Raw genomic sequence first — 18,619 nt, 5'->3', positions numbered from 1 at the left:
GCACAGTAGCAAGTCACGACTTAATTTAGTTAGATGAGATCACCGCCTCAAAGCATCTTCTTAAAAAAAAACCATAAAAAAACAAGCCTCCCTAGGTCTAGAAACTAGGTCTCTCTCTCTGTCGCAGATGAAGATACCATGGAAAATAGGGCTTGTTCAAAATGACAGCCGTAAGTGCCTTTGGTCAAACAGCTGTTTGTAAGCCCATCTATGGAAATCCAAACCCCAGATCAGTTTTCTTTAGTTCAGGTTTGAGGTGGTGGGCTTTTTCCCTTATGTCCCATAAGACATTATGGACAGCATATGGTTTGGTGAATTTGTTTTTAAGAATGTATTTTCCAAGGAAAAGAGAAAATGGTCACAAATGCAATACTTTCCTACTTCCTCATTGTTTGAGGCCCAAGTTCAGACCTGGCACAAGGTATCAATCAAATTAAATGAGCTGGATCTATAGTGATCTCCTGGGAAGTTTGTGAGCTTCACAGCACGATATTTTATCAATAAATGGGAATAGTCAAATGGGCTATTATTGCTTAATTGTAAGAGGCATCCATCTCCTAGCCTGGGAAGAGAGCAGTTACCTTGTTTGGCCTCTGTCCCTGGGCCAGATTAGATGGAGCGCAGTTAAATTAGAGCTCTTTAATGAAGAAGCTTGGCAGGGGCCACTGGGAGCCCATTGTTGCCCTTCCTAATGCTTTCTTTTTTTCCACTCTCACTTTACCCATCGTGTCAATTGTGTTTGCATTGAAATTGGCCGTTGAAAGCTGAAATTGAATCAAGGTAGAGACCAACAGGAGCACCATATTTAAACACAAACATGCTTTTAAGATACTTCTGTACTTGCTCCTATAAAATAGAAATTTCTGCCTGGACTTGAAATTTAAGATTCTGTGTAATCTCTTTGTCTAAGGAAGAGAATTTGAGTCTGCACACTTTATAGCACACAGATGGGTTACTCTGAATGAGACTGCCTCATAGAGGTGTAGAGGCATGGTATGTGCTCTGCACACCAGCAAGGCATCATGGACATGTTTTCTGTTCCTGCCCTCATGTTCTTTTACTGAATCGGTCAGGTGACTAATGTTGAATAATCAAGAGTCGAAAGCTAGAGACACTAATGAAAGGAATCCTTATTCCCTCATGGCATGATTATGGGATCCCAAAGTCATCCTCTTTGATTTGTTAAGATCATTAGTCAGTGCACGCTCTCATTCTTTTATGTAAATATCAAGTCCTGTATTTAATTAGTAAGCCATTGGCATGATAGCCAAGATATGAAATTGGGGCATGTAAGGTAACAGTCTGGCTTGGTGCCTGTTTTCACTGGGGAAGGGATGGGTATGCAGAAGCCAGAGTGTTCCAGAATCCCGACCATAGATCCCAGAAGGTTGTCAGACATCTGAGCACTGGTTTCTTTTCCTCAGTTCTGCAGGTATTTCTTCTCATCAAGGCTGCATTATAATTTACTTTACTTTCTTCCTCTTGTAATTTTCTTTAAAATTAATGGAGGCACCACTGCTCCCAAAAGAAAGTGTCTCTCTGGTCTTCGGGCAAGGCTGACTGCAGCCTGCCCATTCTACCTTGTCGCCACCCACCTCCTAGGTCAGTGGTTCTTAAATGGGTGCTCAAAGTTAGACTATTTTCATAATAATACCAAGATGCCATTTGGCATTTTTCACTATGTTAACATTTGCACAAATGGTGCAAAAGCAATGTTATTGTTATTTTAAAAGAAGTAAAAAAAAAATATTTGAAAAATATCTAATTTCTAATGTAAATATAGACAGCTATAACTCATATAATCAAAAGCTCTTTAGGGTCCTCAATAATTTTTAAGTGTTAATATTTATTCCCTGTAGCACCTAATACTTAATTAACACCCAAATATTTCATTAAGTGATTTCAAAAGTTGTCTTATGTATTTTATTTTCCTTGTGTATACTATTTTGTGACCTTTTGCTTTTTTTGTGTATTTTTTTACAACTTATTTTAAAGAAGCAAAAGCATTTGCCTCTTACCGCTTTCTTACTCAGATCAATTCAATAGTTGTTAGATGCTTATAGTATTTCCAGCAGCCACAACAGATTCAGTTCTATGTTTTGTTTGTATTTCACAATCAATAATAAATCAAAAGTTGTAATAGCTGTGGTTCATTACATTATACCTTCAGAGAGGATTGTCATGTGATGTGTCAAAATGATCCATAGGTCCCCTAATGGTTAATTTTAATGGAAGTGATTCAGTATTAATGATTGAAATTTCAGACTCCAGCACTTCAGTTAAATGAGTTTTTAATGGTGTGGTGTTATTTGGAAACTTTGCTATTTATAAGAAAGTAGAATATACTAAGGAAGTGGAACACGGCTTCTTTCCCCACGTGTAGGCCAGTAAGCTTTTTTATGATCACTGCTTGTGCTTTGAAGGAGTTGACTCCACCCTCAGCTTTCTGTTTCTGTCTTTGAGAGATTTCACGCCATATAGTCATTTAGAACAGGGGTTGGCAAGCTGCAGCCAACTGTCTAAATTTGGTCTGTCACCTGTTTTCTGTAAATGAAGTTTTATTGGCATACAGCCACACCCGTTCATTTACTTATCATCTATGGCTGCTTTCATTCTACAAGTGTAGAGCTGAATAGTTGAGTAAGACTGGAATGGCCTGCAAACCAAAAATATTTACTATCTGGCCCTTTAAAGAAAAAGTTTGCTGACCCCTCACCTAGAGTTGATTAACACATGGGTCTTATTCTTTCTCTAAGAAGAATTCTTGCCTTTTGTCCTTGATGTTCTTGGAACATGCTAGAGGTGGTTGGGTGGTCCTGGGGGTAGGCTGCCGCTTGGTCACAGCTGAGATTTTAACAACAGTGTGCATTGCCAGCTGTGTTCCTACTTTGGATAAATAGTGTTCTTACCCCATAAAATTAATAAATCTCTCAATGTTGCTAGGTAAAAAAAAAGATCAATTTTTGGAAAAAAATTTATGATCTATTAAATTAGTCCATAAAAATATGGGCTAATTATTTGGAAAATTGATTCTAAACAATAACTTTTTTATTTATGAATCTGAGTCTGCCTATGCAACTATTTTGGTTTTGTTTTATTTTACCATTTTTCTTGTTCTCTTCATTCTTTTGTGTAGATCCAAATTTCTAGTTGTAATTTTCCTTCTATCTGAAGGACTTCCTTTAACATTTCTTGTAGTGCAGGTCTGCTGGTGACAAGTTCCTTCAGCTTTGTATGTCTGAAATAGTCTTTAATTTTTGAAAGGTGTTTTTGCTGGGTATAGGATTCTAGGTCGATAAGGTTTTGTTTTTTGTTTTTGTTCTCTTTCAGTATTCTAAAGACGTTGCTCCACTGTCTTCTAGTTTCCCTTCCTTTCTCTCCTCCCCTTTTGGTGAAAAACCTTATCTTTGTTTCTCTATATGTAAGGTGTCTTTTTCTCTGGCTGGTTTTAAGATTTTCTCTTTATTACTGGTTTTACTCAGTTGATTATGATATGCTTTAGGTTAATTGTCTTAAGATTTCTTGGGGTTTATTGGACTTTTTCATCTGTTATGGTTGTCAACAATTTTGGAAAGTTTGGGACCATTTTTCTTCAAATATTTTTTCTGTCTCACCCATACACTCCTTTAGGAACTCTAATTTCATGTATATTAGGCTGCTCAAAGTTGTCTCACAGCTCATTAATGCCTATTTTTTTTAAGTCTTTTTTTTTTCTCTCTGTTTTCATTTTGGATAGTTTCTACTGCTGTGTTTTCAAGTTCACTCATCTTTTCTTCTAAGGTGTCTAATCTGCTATTATAAATTTGTAATATTAATTTATGGAAAAAATAGAGAAAATATCACAGCTCTAAAATTTTTTGACTAAGTTGTCTTATAGACCTTCTTATGGAGACTAACTTTTTTTTTTTTTTTTTTAAGAGAACCACCACTTTTGCCTCTCCCCAAACTGAGTTCTTCTTTGGGTTTTCATAGCTAAGCTAATGGTACCATAATCAACTTTATCTCTCAAGTCTATTAGGGTATCTATGACTCCTTTTTTCCCTTGGTCCCCACACCCATCAGCAAGTCCTTATATTTGTACTTTCAAAACAGATCTCAGTTCTATCCACTTCTCTCTGTTTTTTTGTCATCATCCTACTCCAAGCCACCATCATCTCTTGCTTGAATGACAGCAACATCCTCCTCAGTGGTTTCCCTGTTTCTTTATACCTTTGTTCTGTTTTGATCTGTTCTTTCTACAGCATCCACAATGATCTTAAAACAACAATTAGATCATATCACTCTCTTTCTTAAACCGCCTGTTGGTTTTCGATTAATTGCATTTTGAATGAAACCCAAAGTCTTTGTTGGATCTTCAAGATTCCTGGTCTCAGTCTGCCTCTCTATCATCATCTTGGGCTGCTTTTCTTCCTCTCTTGTTGTGCTTTTTCAAAAATTGACCACAACCCATAGAAGAAGAAGAAGAATACTTTTTACTTGCAATCTAATACAAGGGAGTATGTATACTGTATTTCATTGCTTCGAAGGTATCTGAAATCAGGATGCATTGTATAGTCATATGTAGACGTAAACATGTTATAGTTTGACAGCACTTTTTCTTTCTTAATGTTTCATAAGATAGGGATAAGTTTTACAATTGATAGCAACTTAAACTTGATGAATTATGGTATCTGAAAAAAAGTTTCCTACGACAGTGCTCACCTTTACTACCCAAGACACATTGTGTTGTTTTCTGTTCTATTCTGTTTATTCTATTTCATTAGATAAAACAAAGCAAAAAAACCCCTCTTGTCATGCTTGCTATTGGGCCACAGCTTGAATTTTGAAAAACTCTGCTCTAGTCAGTCAGCTCTTTTTTTGTTCATCAAATGAATCAAACCCTTTTTTTTTTTTTTTTGCCTCAGGTTCTTTGCAAATGCTGTTCCTTCTGCCCTCTCCTGTTCTTTGCATGGCTGGCTTCTCATCCTGTAGGTTTTAGTTTAAATGTTACCTCTTCAGAGAACCCCTCCTTGGCCACTCCCTCTTCCTATCTATCCTCCTTATTCTTTTTTACTGGTCGCTATTTGTTCCTTCACAGCATTTGCCCAGTCTGTAATCATGTGCTTACTTATTTTTTTATCTTCCCTCAACAGAATAAAGGCCATGTATGCCTATATCCTTTCCCAGTGTCAGGCATACAGTATGCAGTCAAAAAAATCCTTGTCAACAGAATGAATGCTGCTGTTTTAGGGCAGCTATGCCTCAGAGAAAGACTGAATATTTAATATTCAAGGTCAGTGTAGGGTTTTCTGAATGTTAGCAGCTTTTGATTAAAAACACAAATACACACAAACAGTCCCTTCTTTGTCATGACTATTGTCCTGTATGTGTGTTCATGTTTGTGTGTTTGTGTTTGTGTGTGTGTGTGTGTGTGTGTGTGTGTGTGTCTCAGGGAGTAGGCTGGGAGGGGTTGGTTGGAGGGAAGAGGGAAAGTTCCTTATCTTTCAGAATGGGGAATAGGAAAATGAAGGGGAATAAGAACTTCATCCTTTTTTACTTTTTTCCCTCCCTTTTCTCTCAATAGTTTCTAGGGATTAATATGAATGTTAAAGATACTTGTATAGGATGTGCACGTGTTGTTTAAGTAGTTAATTGTTATTAACACAGCATTGCGTATTCGTGTAACTTATTTCTGATGCTGGGGCTGCTGCAACAGCATTCTTGCCTTTCCAGGCAAATTGCAATATCTGTATTTGACCCATAACATGTAGAATTGTATTCTACCTCATGAAAAATTTATAATCAACTTCTTACCTTTTAGGCACATAGAGATGAAATCCAGCGCAAATTTGATGCCCTTCGTAACAGCTGTACTGTGAGTATTAATTGACCAAAGATGATTAAAACAGCATGAAACTAAAACAGAGAAGGAAAAGTGGACATCTCTTTATAATATCAGTGACTGTTTTTTGATATGAGCTTGCAGCTTGAAGCAAATAATATGATCAAACTCATCTGGAATTTTTTGAGCCCGAGATAACTTATTTTTCCGGGTTCTTCTAGTTTTAAAAAATCAAACCATTCTTTATGTTTGGGGGAGGAAGATAGTTAAGATGGTCAATATAATTCTTACTGCAGAATCACAGATCAATAGCTGTAACAAAGATTCCAAGTCAGCTCCTCCTCCTTCCCCAATGTGGAAGGTTCCGTGGCCAGCCAGGGCCAGAGACTGTCAAGACACTGGGGGCAGTTGTGTCTCTGAGGCTTCTCCAGCCTGCTGCCTCTGCAGAGAGGAAAGACCAATTACTTCTTCTCCCATGGACTTAGAAACTTTAACTTCCTAAGAGGCAAATCTGGCTTCCTAACATGCAAATTCAAAATCTAGGACTCTTGAGGTGATGTTATTTATATCAAGAGAAGTAAATTCTATGAGCAGATAAGCATCATTCATAGGTTATATAATAGGGTAGGGTGAATAGAAACTCAAAGTCTATTTTTGATCAGAACGAAGAACTGAAAAAGTCCCCTTTCAGAAGATGGGATTGTTATTCTTATTCATGGTTTCGTCTCTTTCTTTTTGGTCTTTCCATTGCTTTATTACTTTCTTAGTCAGACCTCAGTGATCTTGTCCTTGTTTGTATTGTTTGCATTTGTAAATTTCCAGAAACATCCTCTCCCTATACATATTTTATTTTCTTGTAATAAGCTCTTTATTTCCTCTTTAGCTCTACAAATGGGAAATTAAGTCCTAACAGTATATGTTTTTTCCCCTTAAAATAGGAATAAAATGCAGGCAGTAAAGTGCATGAAGTGTACTAATCTTAAGTGTGCAGCTCAATGAAATGTTTGTATGATAGACAACTATATAACGACATCATAGATCAAGATGCAGAATGTTTTCAGTCCCCAGAAAGCTCCCTCATGTCCCCTTCTCATCAGTATCCTTTGTCCGAAGGGTAACCACTATTCTGACCTCTGATACCATCAGTTAGTTTTGTCAGTTCTTGAACTTTATATAAATGGAATCACAGAGGATGTGCTCTTTTGAGTTTAGCTTTTTCTTTTTTTTTTAACTTAAATTGTCTGTGAGGTTCCTCCGTATTGTTGTATCTGCCAATAATTTGTTATTTTTCATTACTGTATAGTGTTTCCAGTCTATGAATGGAATAGTAGTTTGTTTTTTCATGCTGCTGTTGATGGACATTTGGATTGTTTCTATGGCAAATAAAGCTGTTAGGAAACATTCTTGGACAAATCCTTGGGTGGCTGTAAGCCTTTACTTCTGGTGAGCATAATCCCAAGAGTGGAATTGCTAGGTTATGAGATGTACTTCTGTTTGGCTCTAGCAGGGACCTGGCAGACCAAGTTTTGGTCTGTATTTCCTGATGTGATGGTTGGATGGGGAAGGGCCTGCTTCAAAATGTCTGATGATTTCCTCTATCTCTCCTCCCTTCTGTGAGGAGTTGGTGGATTCTGTTCCTGTATTCTTCTGCCCTAGCTTTTTAATTTCTTGTTGTCTTGGTTTCTTGTTTTACACAAGAATTATTTGCTTATATTACATATGTGCTCATGAATGATCACTAAGTTAAATATAGATCATTTTATGACTGCGTTTTTTATGTTACTATTTTTTCCTTAAATAAACTTGGATGTTTAAATGCGTACATTAAGTAATCTTGTTCCATTCATCTGGAGTTCTTTTTTCTCCTTTTTTAGTCTTTTGGCATTAGAACTTTTTCGAAAACGTTTTTTTATAGCTTTATTGAGGTATAATTGGTGTGCTAAACCTGATAAGTTTTAAAATATGTATGTACCTGTGAAATTAGCAAAACAATCAAAATACATATCCAGCACCTTCAAAAGTTTTCTTGTGCCCCTTGGCAGTCCACCCTGCCCATATTTTTAAAGTTTAGTTTTAGTGGAATATGCCAATATATAGAACAAATTTGGTTACTTTCTTAATTTATGTAACTTTTATACTCTCCACATTTGCTTTTTCAGGAATAGTGACTTCTAATCCTTGCTTCATTTGCCTGTGGTGTTCTGTGGAGATGACTCTGGGGGCCTTCCCAAAGTGAGAAGGGGAACCCAAGAAAGTGACCCCCACTGAGCTAGAGCAGCTGAGTAGTTTTGTGGTTAAGCCATGGGCTCATGGAGTCAGACAGACTCAGTTCAGATTATAAATTGGCCTCTTAGGAACCTATGTGATATTATCCTCTTAAGCCTTTGTTTCTTTGTCTGTAAAATGGGAATAATGTTGTACATCTTCAATTCCAATACAACATTGATTGTATGATACATGGTTAGTTTAATAACTGCTCTTTGGGTGCTGGGTGAAGGAAGAGAGATAGCTGCTTAGTTGCAATTTGAGAAACAGTAAAATTTAAGAAACACTGAGTCATAGAATTTTGTAATAATATCTTTCTCATGGGGTTCCTGCAAGAGTTAAATGAGATGATACATGCAAAATGCTTGCACAGGGCCTGGTCTATAGAAAGTACTAAACAGCATTGGTTACTATTTTTATTTTATTATATTGGGTTTATAATCTTTTGTTTGGAAAATGCCTCTGCTACTTTAAAGGTTTGAAAACCACTGCTTTAGAACAACATTTGGCAATAATAGTAGGTCTCAGTCACACTTTTGCAAGTTCAAGGCCACTTTAAAGATACTTCAGAAGAGTGTGATGGATGTTCCTTTCTTTTGGGACTGTCCCAGATTGTCTCAGCTAGGAAGTGTCATCTTTGTTGCTGGTGGGAATTCCCATAATAACTCAATTGACAGGAGCTCCCAGTTAGCAGCTTTCAAAAAGCCCATGAACAGTGAGATTTTCAAGCTCAGACCATTTCTATATTTTGAAGAGATTTAAAAAAGGGATTGGATTCAATCTGGCACCTAAAACCCTACCTAAGTCTGTTTTAGAGGGGAGTTGGTGGGCAAACATATGACACAGTTTTAATTATGAATCAATCTGTCAGCTATAAGATTAAAAATAAATAATATGCAAATAGCTGCCTTCAGGAAAGAACTAGTCATTAAAATAGGATTTCAGTCCTGTGTCTTTTTAGCCTGGTGCTCGTTATCTGAATGGTTTCTTCACTCCTGAGATTCCATTGGACATTTACCTGGTAACTTTCCTTTATTGGTCTCCCAGTTAGGTATGAGAGGTTAACATCTACTTCTCAGAACCGTGAGGTTTGCATGACACCCTTGAAAACCAACAGATAACCTCAAATGGAGACCTTTTTTTCCCCCTTGACACTGACAGTAGATAATTTTTTATCCCTGTTTTCTCTTAGAAGTGCACCAAGATCTCTTATCAGCAAAAACAGCATATAAGAAAGTTCCGCTGGCCCCTGTTTTATGAAGCTATCTCCCTTATCTTTTTTACTGCTAAGATGGAATCAGCCTTTCTGTTTCTTTTTTGCCCTCTATCCTCAGTTTTGAAAGGTTAACAGATTCATAGTAAGTAGATCGTTTGCCCTTGCTGTGGTGAGAATAAACCCATGGCCAAAAAGTAGACCTAAGAATTCTCCTTGCAGATCACCTGGTTCAAAATCAGGAAGGATTATTCCAAATGGTCAATATGTCTTACTCCACCATTTTGGGTTTTAAGGATCTTTAAAAAAAAAAAGTTCAGTAAGTAATTCTCTCTCTATTTTAGAGGGGCAGTATAGTGTAGGGGGTAAGAGAATAGATTCTTGAGTTTCAGTGCTGGGTTCAAATTCTGGCTTCGTAATTTACCAGCAGCGTGACCTTGGGTAAGTTTTGTTGCCTTCCTGATGCCCCAATTACCCCTTCTATGAAATGAGAGTAAAACAATATCTACCTCAAAGGTTGTGAAGACACGTTATACATCGTAGCCTATAATTATACATTTTGTTTTACCATGGAGGCCATTAATATACTGTCTGTATCTCAAGTGAGTTTAATATCTGTAAACTCAATATTGCATGTGTGTAAATTGCATGTGTATGAATGTGTGTAAACTTATCCACACTCCAGTAATTTAAAACAGGGTCATAAGCTAAACATGTTATGGCTTGGGCAGACAGAATACATACAAAGTCTAAATGAATTAAAATGCTTTAAATTCCTGCATGGGTGCTTCACACAAACACATAATCCTTCTTTTGTCAAATGGGCAAAGTAGAGATGATGACCAAATATAGAACCAACAATCACACACTGGAAATAGATCAGAGACATGAGACCCCTTGAAAACTGGATGACAACAGAGAAGTAGCAGGACCTTTCTTATTCTAATGGGCCCAAAGGGAAATAACCTTGACACCTGATTGGCTTTTTTCAAGTGTTTCTTCTTCAGCACTTTATAATCTGATTTTGGGAGAAACAGAAGCAGTGGCAGAAATGGGCTCATAATAAGTTCATTTTTTTACCCCCACAAATCAAAGAAAGGAGGTGGGTATACCCAAAGGCTTACATTTATCTTTGAATGGCAAGTTAATTATTTTGGCAATGTATGTATTCTTAAGTGAATAGATTTTCTATAGTCTTTTTGCTCCCCAAGAGGTTTTAAAAATGAAAGCCAAAAAGAAATGAAAGATAATGACATTATCTTGGTCATTAATTTTCATTTTTTATATTTCACATGATACATTAAGGTTGAATAGTACGCAAGAAAAGTAAAAAAATTAAAAAAATAAAAACACATGAGTAAATATAATATTTACTTGCATGTCACAGATGGAGACACCAACCCAGCAAAGTTCAAGATGGCTTTCTTGGTTTTCCAGAATCCATTTTATAGCATATCTTCCAGGCCAGTTTGCTCAGTCTTATTGTTTTTCTTTGGGAGAGAAGTTAAAGAAAGCATAATAGTTAAATGGAGACATTTACAGTCTAGGATGAAAATTATCTTAAGGAATGGATTTTGGGAGAAAAAGAAGCAGTGCCATTCAAAGATATATGTAAGCTTTTGGGCATACCCACCTCTTTTTTTTGATTCATGAAAAAAAATGCAGTTATTTTCCACCACTGCTTCTTTTTCTCCCCAAATCAGATTCCTTAAGATACTTTTCATTTACTACATATAGGAAGGAGAGTAGTTGAACTAGTGGACATTATTTATTGTTTCTGATCTTAGGAGATTTAACCATGCCACAGAAAGGGTGATACAGGGACCCTGTGAGGCATAACTGCCTGCTAAGAATGATAAACGTGCAGTTTTTCCCTATTTTTTTCCCCAATAAAGAAGGTGTCTTAACTAAGAACCTGACCAGATAACCTTTATTCCCCGTCTTGTAGCTGACAGTGTACCTCAAAACAATATATTAGGAATTAACATGGCTTTTGACATTGAAAACAGATTACTAGGCCAGTACACTGTTACATTAAAAGGTTATCAGCTCAGTTAACAAAATGAAAAGTTGTGTTTTCTGAGGTACATTGAACAAATTTTTAAAACTAGGTGCCTGGGAAGATTTATTTTTTTAGTTGATAAGCAAAGAGTGTTAAAATAGGGAATTAGTCATGGAAACAATGGCAACATTTCATAAACTAAGTCTATTTTAGGTTTAGAAATTGGAAACAATAACTGTAGGCTTAAATGTATTTCCTTTTAATTTTCCTCCTTTTTTTTTTTTTTACATAAAATTTAATTTACTGCCTGTGTGCCTCATTCCAACTATTATTAGAAAATTGCCCTTAAACTTCTAAAGTATTATATATAAAAGCTCTCTGCAAGCACTAATACTAAACCTTGGCAAAGAGAATAGGAAAGCTAAATGCACTGAAATTGAAGTCATTCTGCCATTGAGCAGGGAAATAATTAAACAAAATCAGATTAAATCTCTCTCAAAAAATGATAATTTCTTATATGTGGTTTCCCATTTTCTGGTAGCTAACTGTATATTAAAATCCATTAAAGTGATGCTGTAGCACAATATTATATTTTTAGGGTTATCCTAAGCTTCCTTTAAGTTTCTTTTCCTTTGTTGCATGAAATTAAGTTTATTACCTGTGATATTACGAAAGTAACTCTTAGTGTCCTTCATCATCAGTCTTCCTTGTTAGGAACTTTATTTTGCTTTCTATGACTTGGCCATCTCCAATTATAATGTCCTATGTAGACAGTGTCATGGGCATTTTTTAGCTTAATTAGCTGATTGTGATACCAAACAATTATTCCTCCTTTCCCAGTTTATGTTTTCCACATTATATTATTGTCTGTTAATTTGATCTTATTCCAAGTTGCCTCATTCCATACAGCAGTCACTTTTGATTAATTTGCTTTGGCCATTTTTTTTTTTTTTTTTGATGTATCCTGAGTTAGAGAGAAAGTGGGTATTTTCTTTCCCACACCACTGCACATGTGTGTTACAGCTAAGTGGTTGGGCATGGGAGCTTGGCTTTGGCTGTCAAGGTTGGATAGCCAGTGTCACATAGGTCCCAAAACCAGTGGCTCTAGAAGCAAGTTCTTATTTAAAATGAACCTACAGGGTGTATAACTGGGTTCCTTTCCTCTCTTAGGTAATCACAGACCTGGAGGAGCAGCTAAACCAGCTGACCGAGGACAATGCTGAACTCAACAACCAAAACTTCTACTTGTCTAAACAACTCGATGAGGCTTCGGGCGCCAACGATGAGATAGTACAGCTACGAAGTGAAGTGGATCATCTCCGCCGTGAGATCACAGAGCGAGAGATGCAGCTTACCAGCCAGAAGCAAGTAAGGAGGGCACATGTGGCTAGGAGATCCCTGGAGGACTTTTAGAAGGATTTTAGAAGGAGTGCCTGCCTGCTGATTTCTTCCCAGAGTCCCAAGACAGCCTTGTCCAGTGAACAGCCTCTTTTTACAATCATGTCTTGATTCCAAGCCTAGGGGGTTTTAAAAATGGCATTTAAAAGTGTGTAGTTCTTAATTTTGATCTTAAAAGTTAAAAATAAAAGCTAATGCTTTAGGAGGCCAATGGGAGCCACTTGATTTTTAAGCTTGGTCACTTCCCTCTTGTCCTTCTTTGGGTTCTGCCTGTAAGATGGTGGCACAAATGGCCCTTTATCTGTTCTTGTCCAGTCCCCTTGGGCTGTAGGAGACAAAGATAAACTGTGTTTCAGACTGTAGTTAGAAACTTGGGCTTTCTTGAAACTGATCTGACAAAAGTAACCTCCAGGAAATCCTCGTTTGATACAAGGCACAACTCAGTGCTACTGATTTGCAGACGATGGAGGCTCTGAAGACCACTTGCACAATGCTGGAAGAACAGGTCATGGACTTGGAGGCCCTCAACGATGAGCTGCTGGAGAAAGAGCGGCAGTGGGAAGCTTGGAGGAGCGTCCTCGGTGATGAGAAATCCCAGTTTGAGTGTCGGGTTCGAGAGTTACAGAGGATGCTGGACACTGAGAAGCAGAGCAGGTGGGACTTTGTTTGTAGAAAGCCAATAACAGGTGACCTCAGCAGGATCCACCTGAGAGTTGTGGGCAGGGTGACCAACTGTCCCATCTTGCCTAGGACTAAGAAGTTTCCTGGGACACAAGACTTTCACTGCTAAAACCAGGAGACTCTTGGGCAAACCAGGGTGGGTTGGTCATCCTAGTTGTAAATTAGGACAGTGTCATTTGGATTCTGTGGCAGTAGCTGGTATTCATTTACCCTGTGCAGAGGCCTCAGAGTCAGGGCAAATATCTTAATGTTTTCTTTGCAGAAACACTTACTTTCATCAGGTTTCTTATCTTTGCGACCAAGAAGCAAGACAATCACCATTTTTAAAATTTATTTATTTATTTATTTTTCTGGCACTTGTCTGGTAAGGGAATCCAAACCCTTGACACTGCACTCTAGTCAACTGAGCTAACTGGCCAGCCCCCATCAGCATTTTAATCCTGATCATGTGTAATGCTAGTCTTGTCTCTACACCAGAGTTCCTTAACCTTTGCACTATTGACATTTTGGGCTAAACAATTTGTTGTGGGGAGCTGTCCTGTGTGTTGTAAGCCATCCTTAGTCTCTACCCACTAGATGCCAGTAGCAACCCCCTTCCCAAGTTGTGGTAACCAAAACTGTCCCTAGATATTGCCAGTGTCCCCTTGGGGGCAAAATGGCCCCCAGATGTGAACCACTGCTCTACAGGAATAGTTTAGTGTGTTTTTTTCTTTCTTGGTAGGAAATGGTAATAACAAATTCAAGCAGTATCTTCTCTCTGTTTTCCCATTTTGGCTTCCATGGTTCTCCTGGCATAGAATTCCTTCCTGCTGGGACCACGATAGTGCAGGTTGTGTACTGCATAGCTCTAGGGAGTGCCGGTCACGTTGAAAATGTCATCGAATTGAAGAGTTACTATGAAAATTTTTACAGCTCATGGCAGGAAAGTGTTTTGTTCTAACAAAACTGGTATGTGGTGACAGCTTACAGATGGAAAGAAATGGTCGTGAAGAACGGGTGCCTTTTTCCAGTTTGCACAAAGGCACCATATGGGGGAGTGTTAGCTTGGTGCCTTCTTGTCCACACAACTGAATTGTATTCTTCCTTCATAACTAACATCACCTTCCTCTGAAACTTATCTTCCTGGGATTCTCTGAACTTCTTAAGTGATATAAACCATGCACAGAAATATTTATCACTTAATTGGACTGTATCACACTCGTTTTGGTGTCTCCCACATGTACTTGCCCATATTAGACTCAAATAAATGTGTTGGATGAATGTGCTGTTCTCACCTGGACCCCTTCTCTCTCACTTTTCAAGTCCAGCTCCTATCCTAGCTGTTTCTAGGTCCTTCAGAGATAATTTTGCAGGTTGGATTTGGCTTCAACATCAGTAAATACACAACCACACATGGAAGGTATAATTATGGACTATTCTTAGGAAGACTAGCATTAGTCTACTTTCATTTCATATCTACTTTTAGGGAAATTGTGACAGATGTTGGCTTTCTTTTCTTTTTTCTTTCTTTTTTTTGGCATTATATGGGATACCGTGATGAGTAAAATATAATTCTTAATCCTTGTCCTCAAGGTGCTAAGAGTCTAGGGAGGAGATAACTATGCATTCAAGTACTTAACACTGAAGAGAGAGAGTGAAGTTTGCTGGGAGAGAAATTCCTTTATGGTTTGGATACAGAACAAGGAGAGGTTACTTCTAAGTAGAGAAATTGGGAAAGGTTTTATAGAAGACATAGAATTTGAGTTTATCCTTGATGGCAGAGTAAGATTTGAGTTTGTAGAATAAGAATGGAGAATATTGCTGGTGGAGGAGATTGTACTAGCCAAAGTGTTGAAGTAGGAAAACATAGTACCTAAATGGGGGAAGGAAAGTGATTTTTCTAGTTTGCTTCTGTTTTTTCTAGTCTTTAGTGCTATTTATAGGTACATTCATGAGATTCAAGTTTTAGTTTCCTGGTGAGCACCCAAAAGATGCAATTCCTTCCATATGCTTTAAGGAGAGCACGTGTTTGCTTGAGTGAGATCCTCTGTACCCTGTGGTCCCTCAGCAGGATCTCCTTCCATTTCCACTGCCATGGGAGGGTGTGACATCTTCACATCATATTCAGCTCAGTTGCATTTGGAAATGCCTTTTCTCCTTCAACCTTTCCAAGTGAGTACTCACGGGAACTTTACCTTTTAAGGGTATTTTTTACCCAAGGCCTAAACTGGGTCAAATTTTTGCTCACAAAGCTGTTAGAAAAGAAGACATAATTTGGAGCTAGGAATCAGGGTTGGGCATCTCTCTGACCCACAGCCTGTTTAGTTGCTTATCAGGGTTATAGATGGGCTTCCTTTCCCAAGATTGGTGATGGTGGGGCTTCTGAAAGCAGGCCTGTGTTTTTCTGGCAGGGCGAGAGCCGATCAGCGGATCACTGAGTCTCGCCAGGTGGTGGAACTGGCAGTGAAGGAGCACAAGGCTGAGATTCTTGCTCTGCAGCAGGCTCTCAAAGAACAGAAGCTGAAAGCTGAGAGCCTCTCTGACAAGGTCAGCGCCCGTCCCTTCTACCTTTTAGGAAAACATTTTTGTTTCCTTTTTTCAAAGTCAAGCTGGACACAAATTAAAATGCAATCCGTGGTAAACGTATTTCATAAACATACATTCACTTTCTCCAGAAATGTCACATGGTTGGTTATGCTTCATTGTGGCACATCTTTGGTTGGCAATAGTGTGGGTAGGTGTGGTGGGTACTGGGTTATTTATCATCAGTCAATGACTTTTTACCTGAATTTTTATCTGGGCGCATAACTCTCATTTTCTGGCATCTTATTTCTAGAAGGCTTTGTGGACTTGATGTTGAGGATCCTTGGGCAGTGCTTTGTGGAAATGACTAATGCTTATTCCATGGCTGCAGTAGTAGTGTCCAGCTTCTCCATGCTCCTAGTTCAGGGACACGACAAGTCTGAGGGCACATACGTATCCTCGGTATTTCACACTGGAAACACATATGTCTGGTCTATCTACCACTCCCTATTATATTATTAAAGTGATGTACCAGTGTTTTGGAGATTTTATCTAAGTCTTGAAAGAGATGTAGAATAGGTGCTTTAATATTATAGATAACAAAAGTGAAGATCAGAGAAGTTTTGTGTGTACACACACAGACTCACACAAACTCAGTCTTTTTCACACACACACACACACACACACACACACACACACACACACACACACACACACACAGAATAAACAATCTGATTTTGTATTTTCTATAGCTTTGTTATTTCCTGATTATAAAATTAATTATTTGGGAACATCATGGTGGAAAATATAGAAATCGCAGAAAAGTAAAGGAAAAAATGGTGGTAACACATCACTGTTATACTGGTGAAAGTATTTGCAATCTCTTCTTTGCTTGTGTTTATGCATACACATATAACCATATATATTTTTATAAATTTAGGTTCTTACTATATATATACAGCTTTATATCATTTTTTAAAAAACATCATATGATGAGAGGATTTTCTTGAGTTAGTGAATATTTTTTGAACATGTAATTCCAAAAAAATGTACATAAATAAATTGCATGGAGGAACCTATTTCAATCATTCCATTGATATTGGAAGTTTGGGCTTCTTTCAGTATTTTGTCATATGAATATCACTGTGATGAACATAAATTTTTAGGGACATCCATGACTGTTTTCTTACCAGAAACTTACAGAAACAGAATTATTGGTTTCAAAGCTAGAGTTCATCACTCAGGAACACTCCTGAGTTCCCTGATACTGGCTTACCATTTTTTTTAAGCATGAGGAAAGTAAATTTTTTATTTAAAGATAAATGAACCCTTTTATGTTGAACTTGGAGAATATTTTTTTCTAGTTGACTATTCTTAAAGTATTCATTAGCAAAGTCCTACTTATTCTTTAAAGCTCCAGACATTCTGATTCCATTTTTTCTTGATCTTCTCTTAATCAGGATGAATTTTCTTTTCCATATATCTCTTATCAACATCATCTGACAAAGCAGTCATTATTTGTGTACATATCTAATCATGGGTTACCCTCTGCCTTTCTGACTTGATTAAGATCCTTGAGAGAGCTTGGCCGTCCTCTCATCCTGAAAGCTGTACTGCTGTGCAAAGTAGAAAGCATTCAGCCCATGATTATTTAATTAAATTCAGCCAAAGCATGTCAGATAAGTAAACTGTTGAGCAGTCATCCTCCTGGAACCTGTCACAGCTATATATATGACCCATCTCTAAGAAATAATTCCTATCCTCATATAATAACCTATGGAAGACTTACCTATGACATGGACTTTTGTTTTTAAAAAACAACATCTATGTTCTGACCTTTAGAACTTGATTATTCTTTATATGTGAAGGTTTGTGGACATTTATAAAAGTCATTAGCATCCAACATTCCTCAATGTGGCCTCATGGCCAATTTTTCTAAATGTCCAGCTCAATGACCTGGAGAAGAAGCATGCCATGCTTGAAATGAATGCCCGAAGCTTACAGCAGAAACTGGAGACTGAACGAGAGCTCAAACAAAGGCTTCTGGAAGAGGTGAGTGTCAAACACCTGGGAAATAGAGCTAGGTGGAATTTTGAAAGTGGAAATGTGTTATGTTTATGTGGTCAGATCCAAATTAGACATTCAGAAGGCAGTCACATAATACTTTCTTTAAAATATTTAGTACATTAAAAGAATATGTCCTGAAGGCCAGAGGTCTCTCTGTCATTTGTATCTTCCTACACAGTGCTTAATAAGGTGTCAAGCACATAGTATGTCTAAACAGAGGTTTATTAAATAAAAGAGTGAATGAATATTGAGTTAAATTGTTCTTTAGGCTTAATAGCGTAAGAATATTAAGTTTCATACTGATAGGACATCCATGCAAATTAGCTTCCTGCACAGGGCAGAGATTTGATCAGATTATGCTGAATACCAAATTTCACGAAGTCTTTTGAAAATTCACTTAATTCAGTTAAAAATAATTGTGCCCTGCTTTTGAGACATAAAATGACAAGCTCAAATTGATCTCCTAAACTCATCCCTTATGTTATTTCCTGTACCTTTTCACAGAACTCTGAAAATTTGTTTAGATTGACGGCTACCTCCCACTCCCAGCCAAAGCCCTATATGTTGAATCACTCATGATTCTGCTTTGTTCATAAGAATTGACCTCAAGGAAAACTGCACTTTGTACAGATATCTAACAAAAAATTGGACTCCAAAGAGTGTTCTGTTT

General features: G+C 37.5%; 1 protein-coding gene across 2 annotated transcripts in view; it reads left to right on the top strand.

The window, feature by feature from the left end:
* CIT (citron rho-interacting serine/threonine kinase) overlaps window positions 1–18,619 on the top strand; it is a 146,839-nt gene that overhangs the window by 100,059 nt on the left and 28,161 nt on the right. For both annotated transcript variants that reach the window (XM_063086477.1, XM_063086476.1), the window contains 5 exons: window positions 5,801–5,854; window positions 12,472–12,669; window positions 13,160–13,353; window positions 15,771–15,906; window positions 17,830–17,934. In XM_063086477.1, the coding sequence (XP_062942547.1) occupies window positions 5,801–5,854; window positions 12,472–12,669; window positions 13,160–13,353; window positions 15,771–15,906; window positions 17,830–17,934 (687 nt within the window). The remainder of the gene's footprint in view (window positions 1–5,800; window positions 5,855–12,471; window positions 12,670–13,159; window positions 13,354–15,770; window positions 15,907–17,829; window positions 17,935–18,619) is intronic.

This window comes from Cynocephalus volans, chromosome 2 (genome assembly GCF_027409185.1).
Source record: "Cynocephalus volans isolate mCynVol1 chromosome 2, mCynVol1.pri, whole genome shotgun sequence".
NCBI classification, from domain to species: domain Eukaryota; kingdom Metazoa; phylum Chordata; class Mammalia; order Dermoptera; family Cynocephalidae; genus Cynocephalus; species Cynocephalus volans.
Note: the sequence above shows the minus strand (reverse complement) of the source record. Positions and strands in the feature narration are given on the sequence as shown.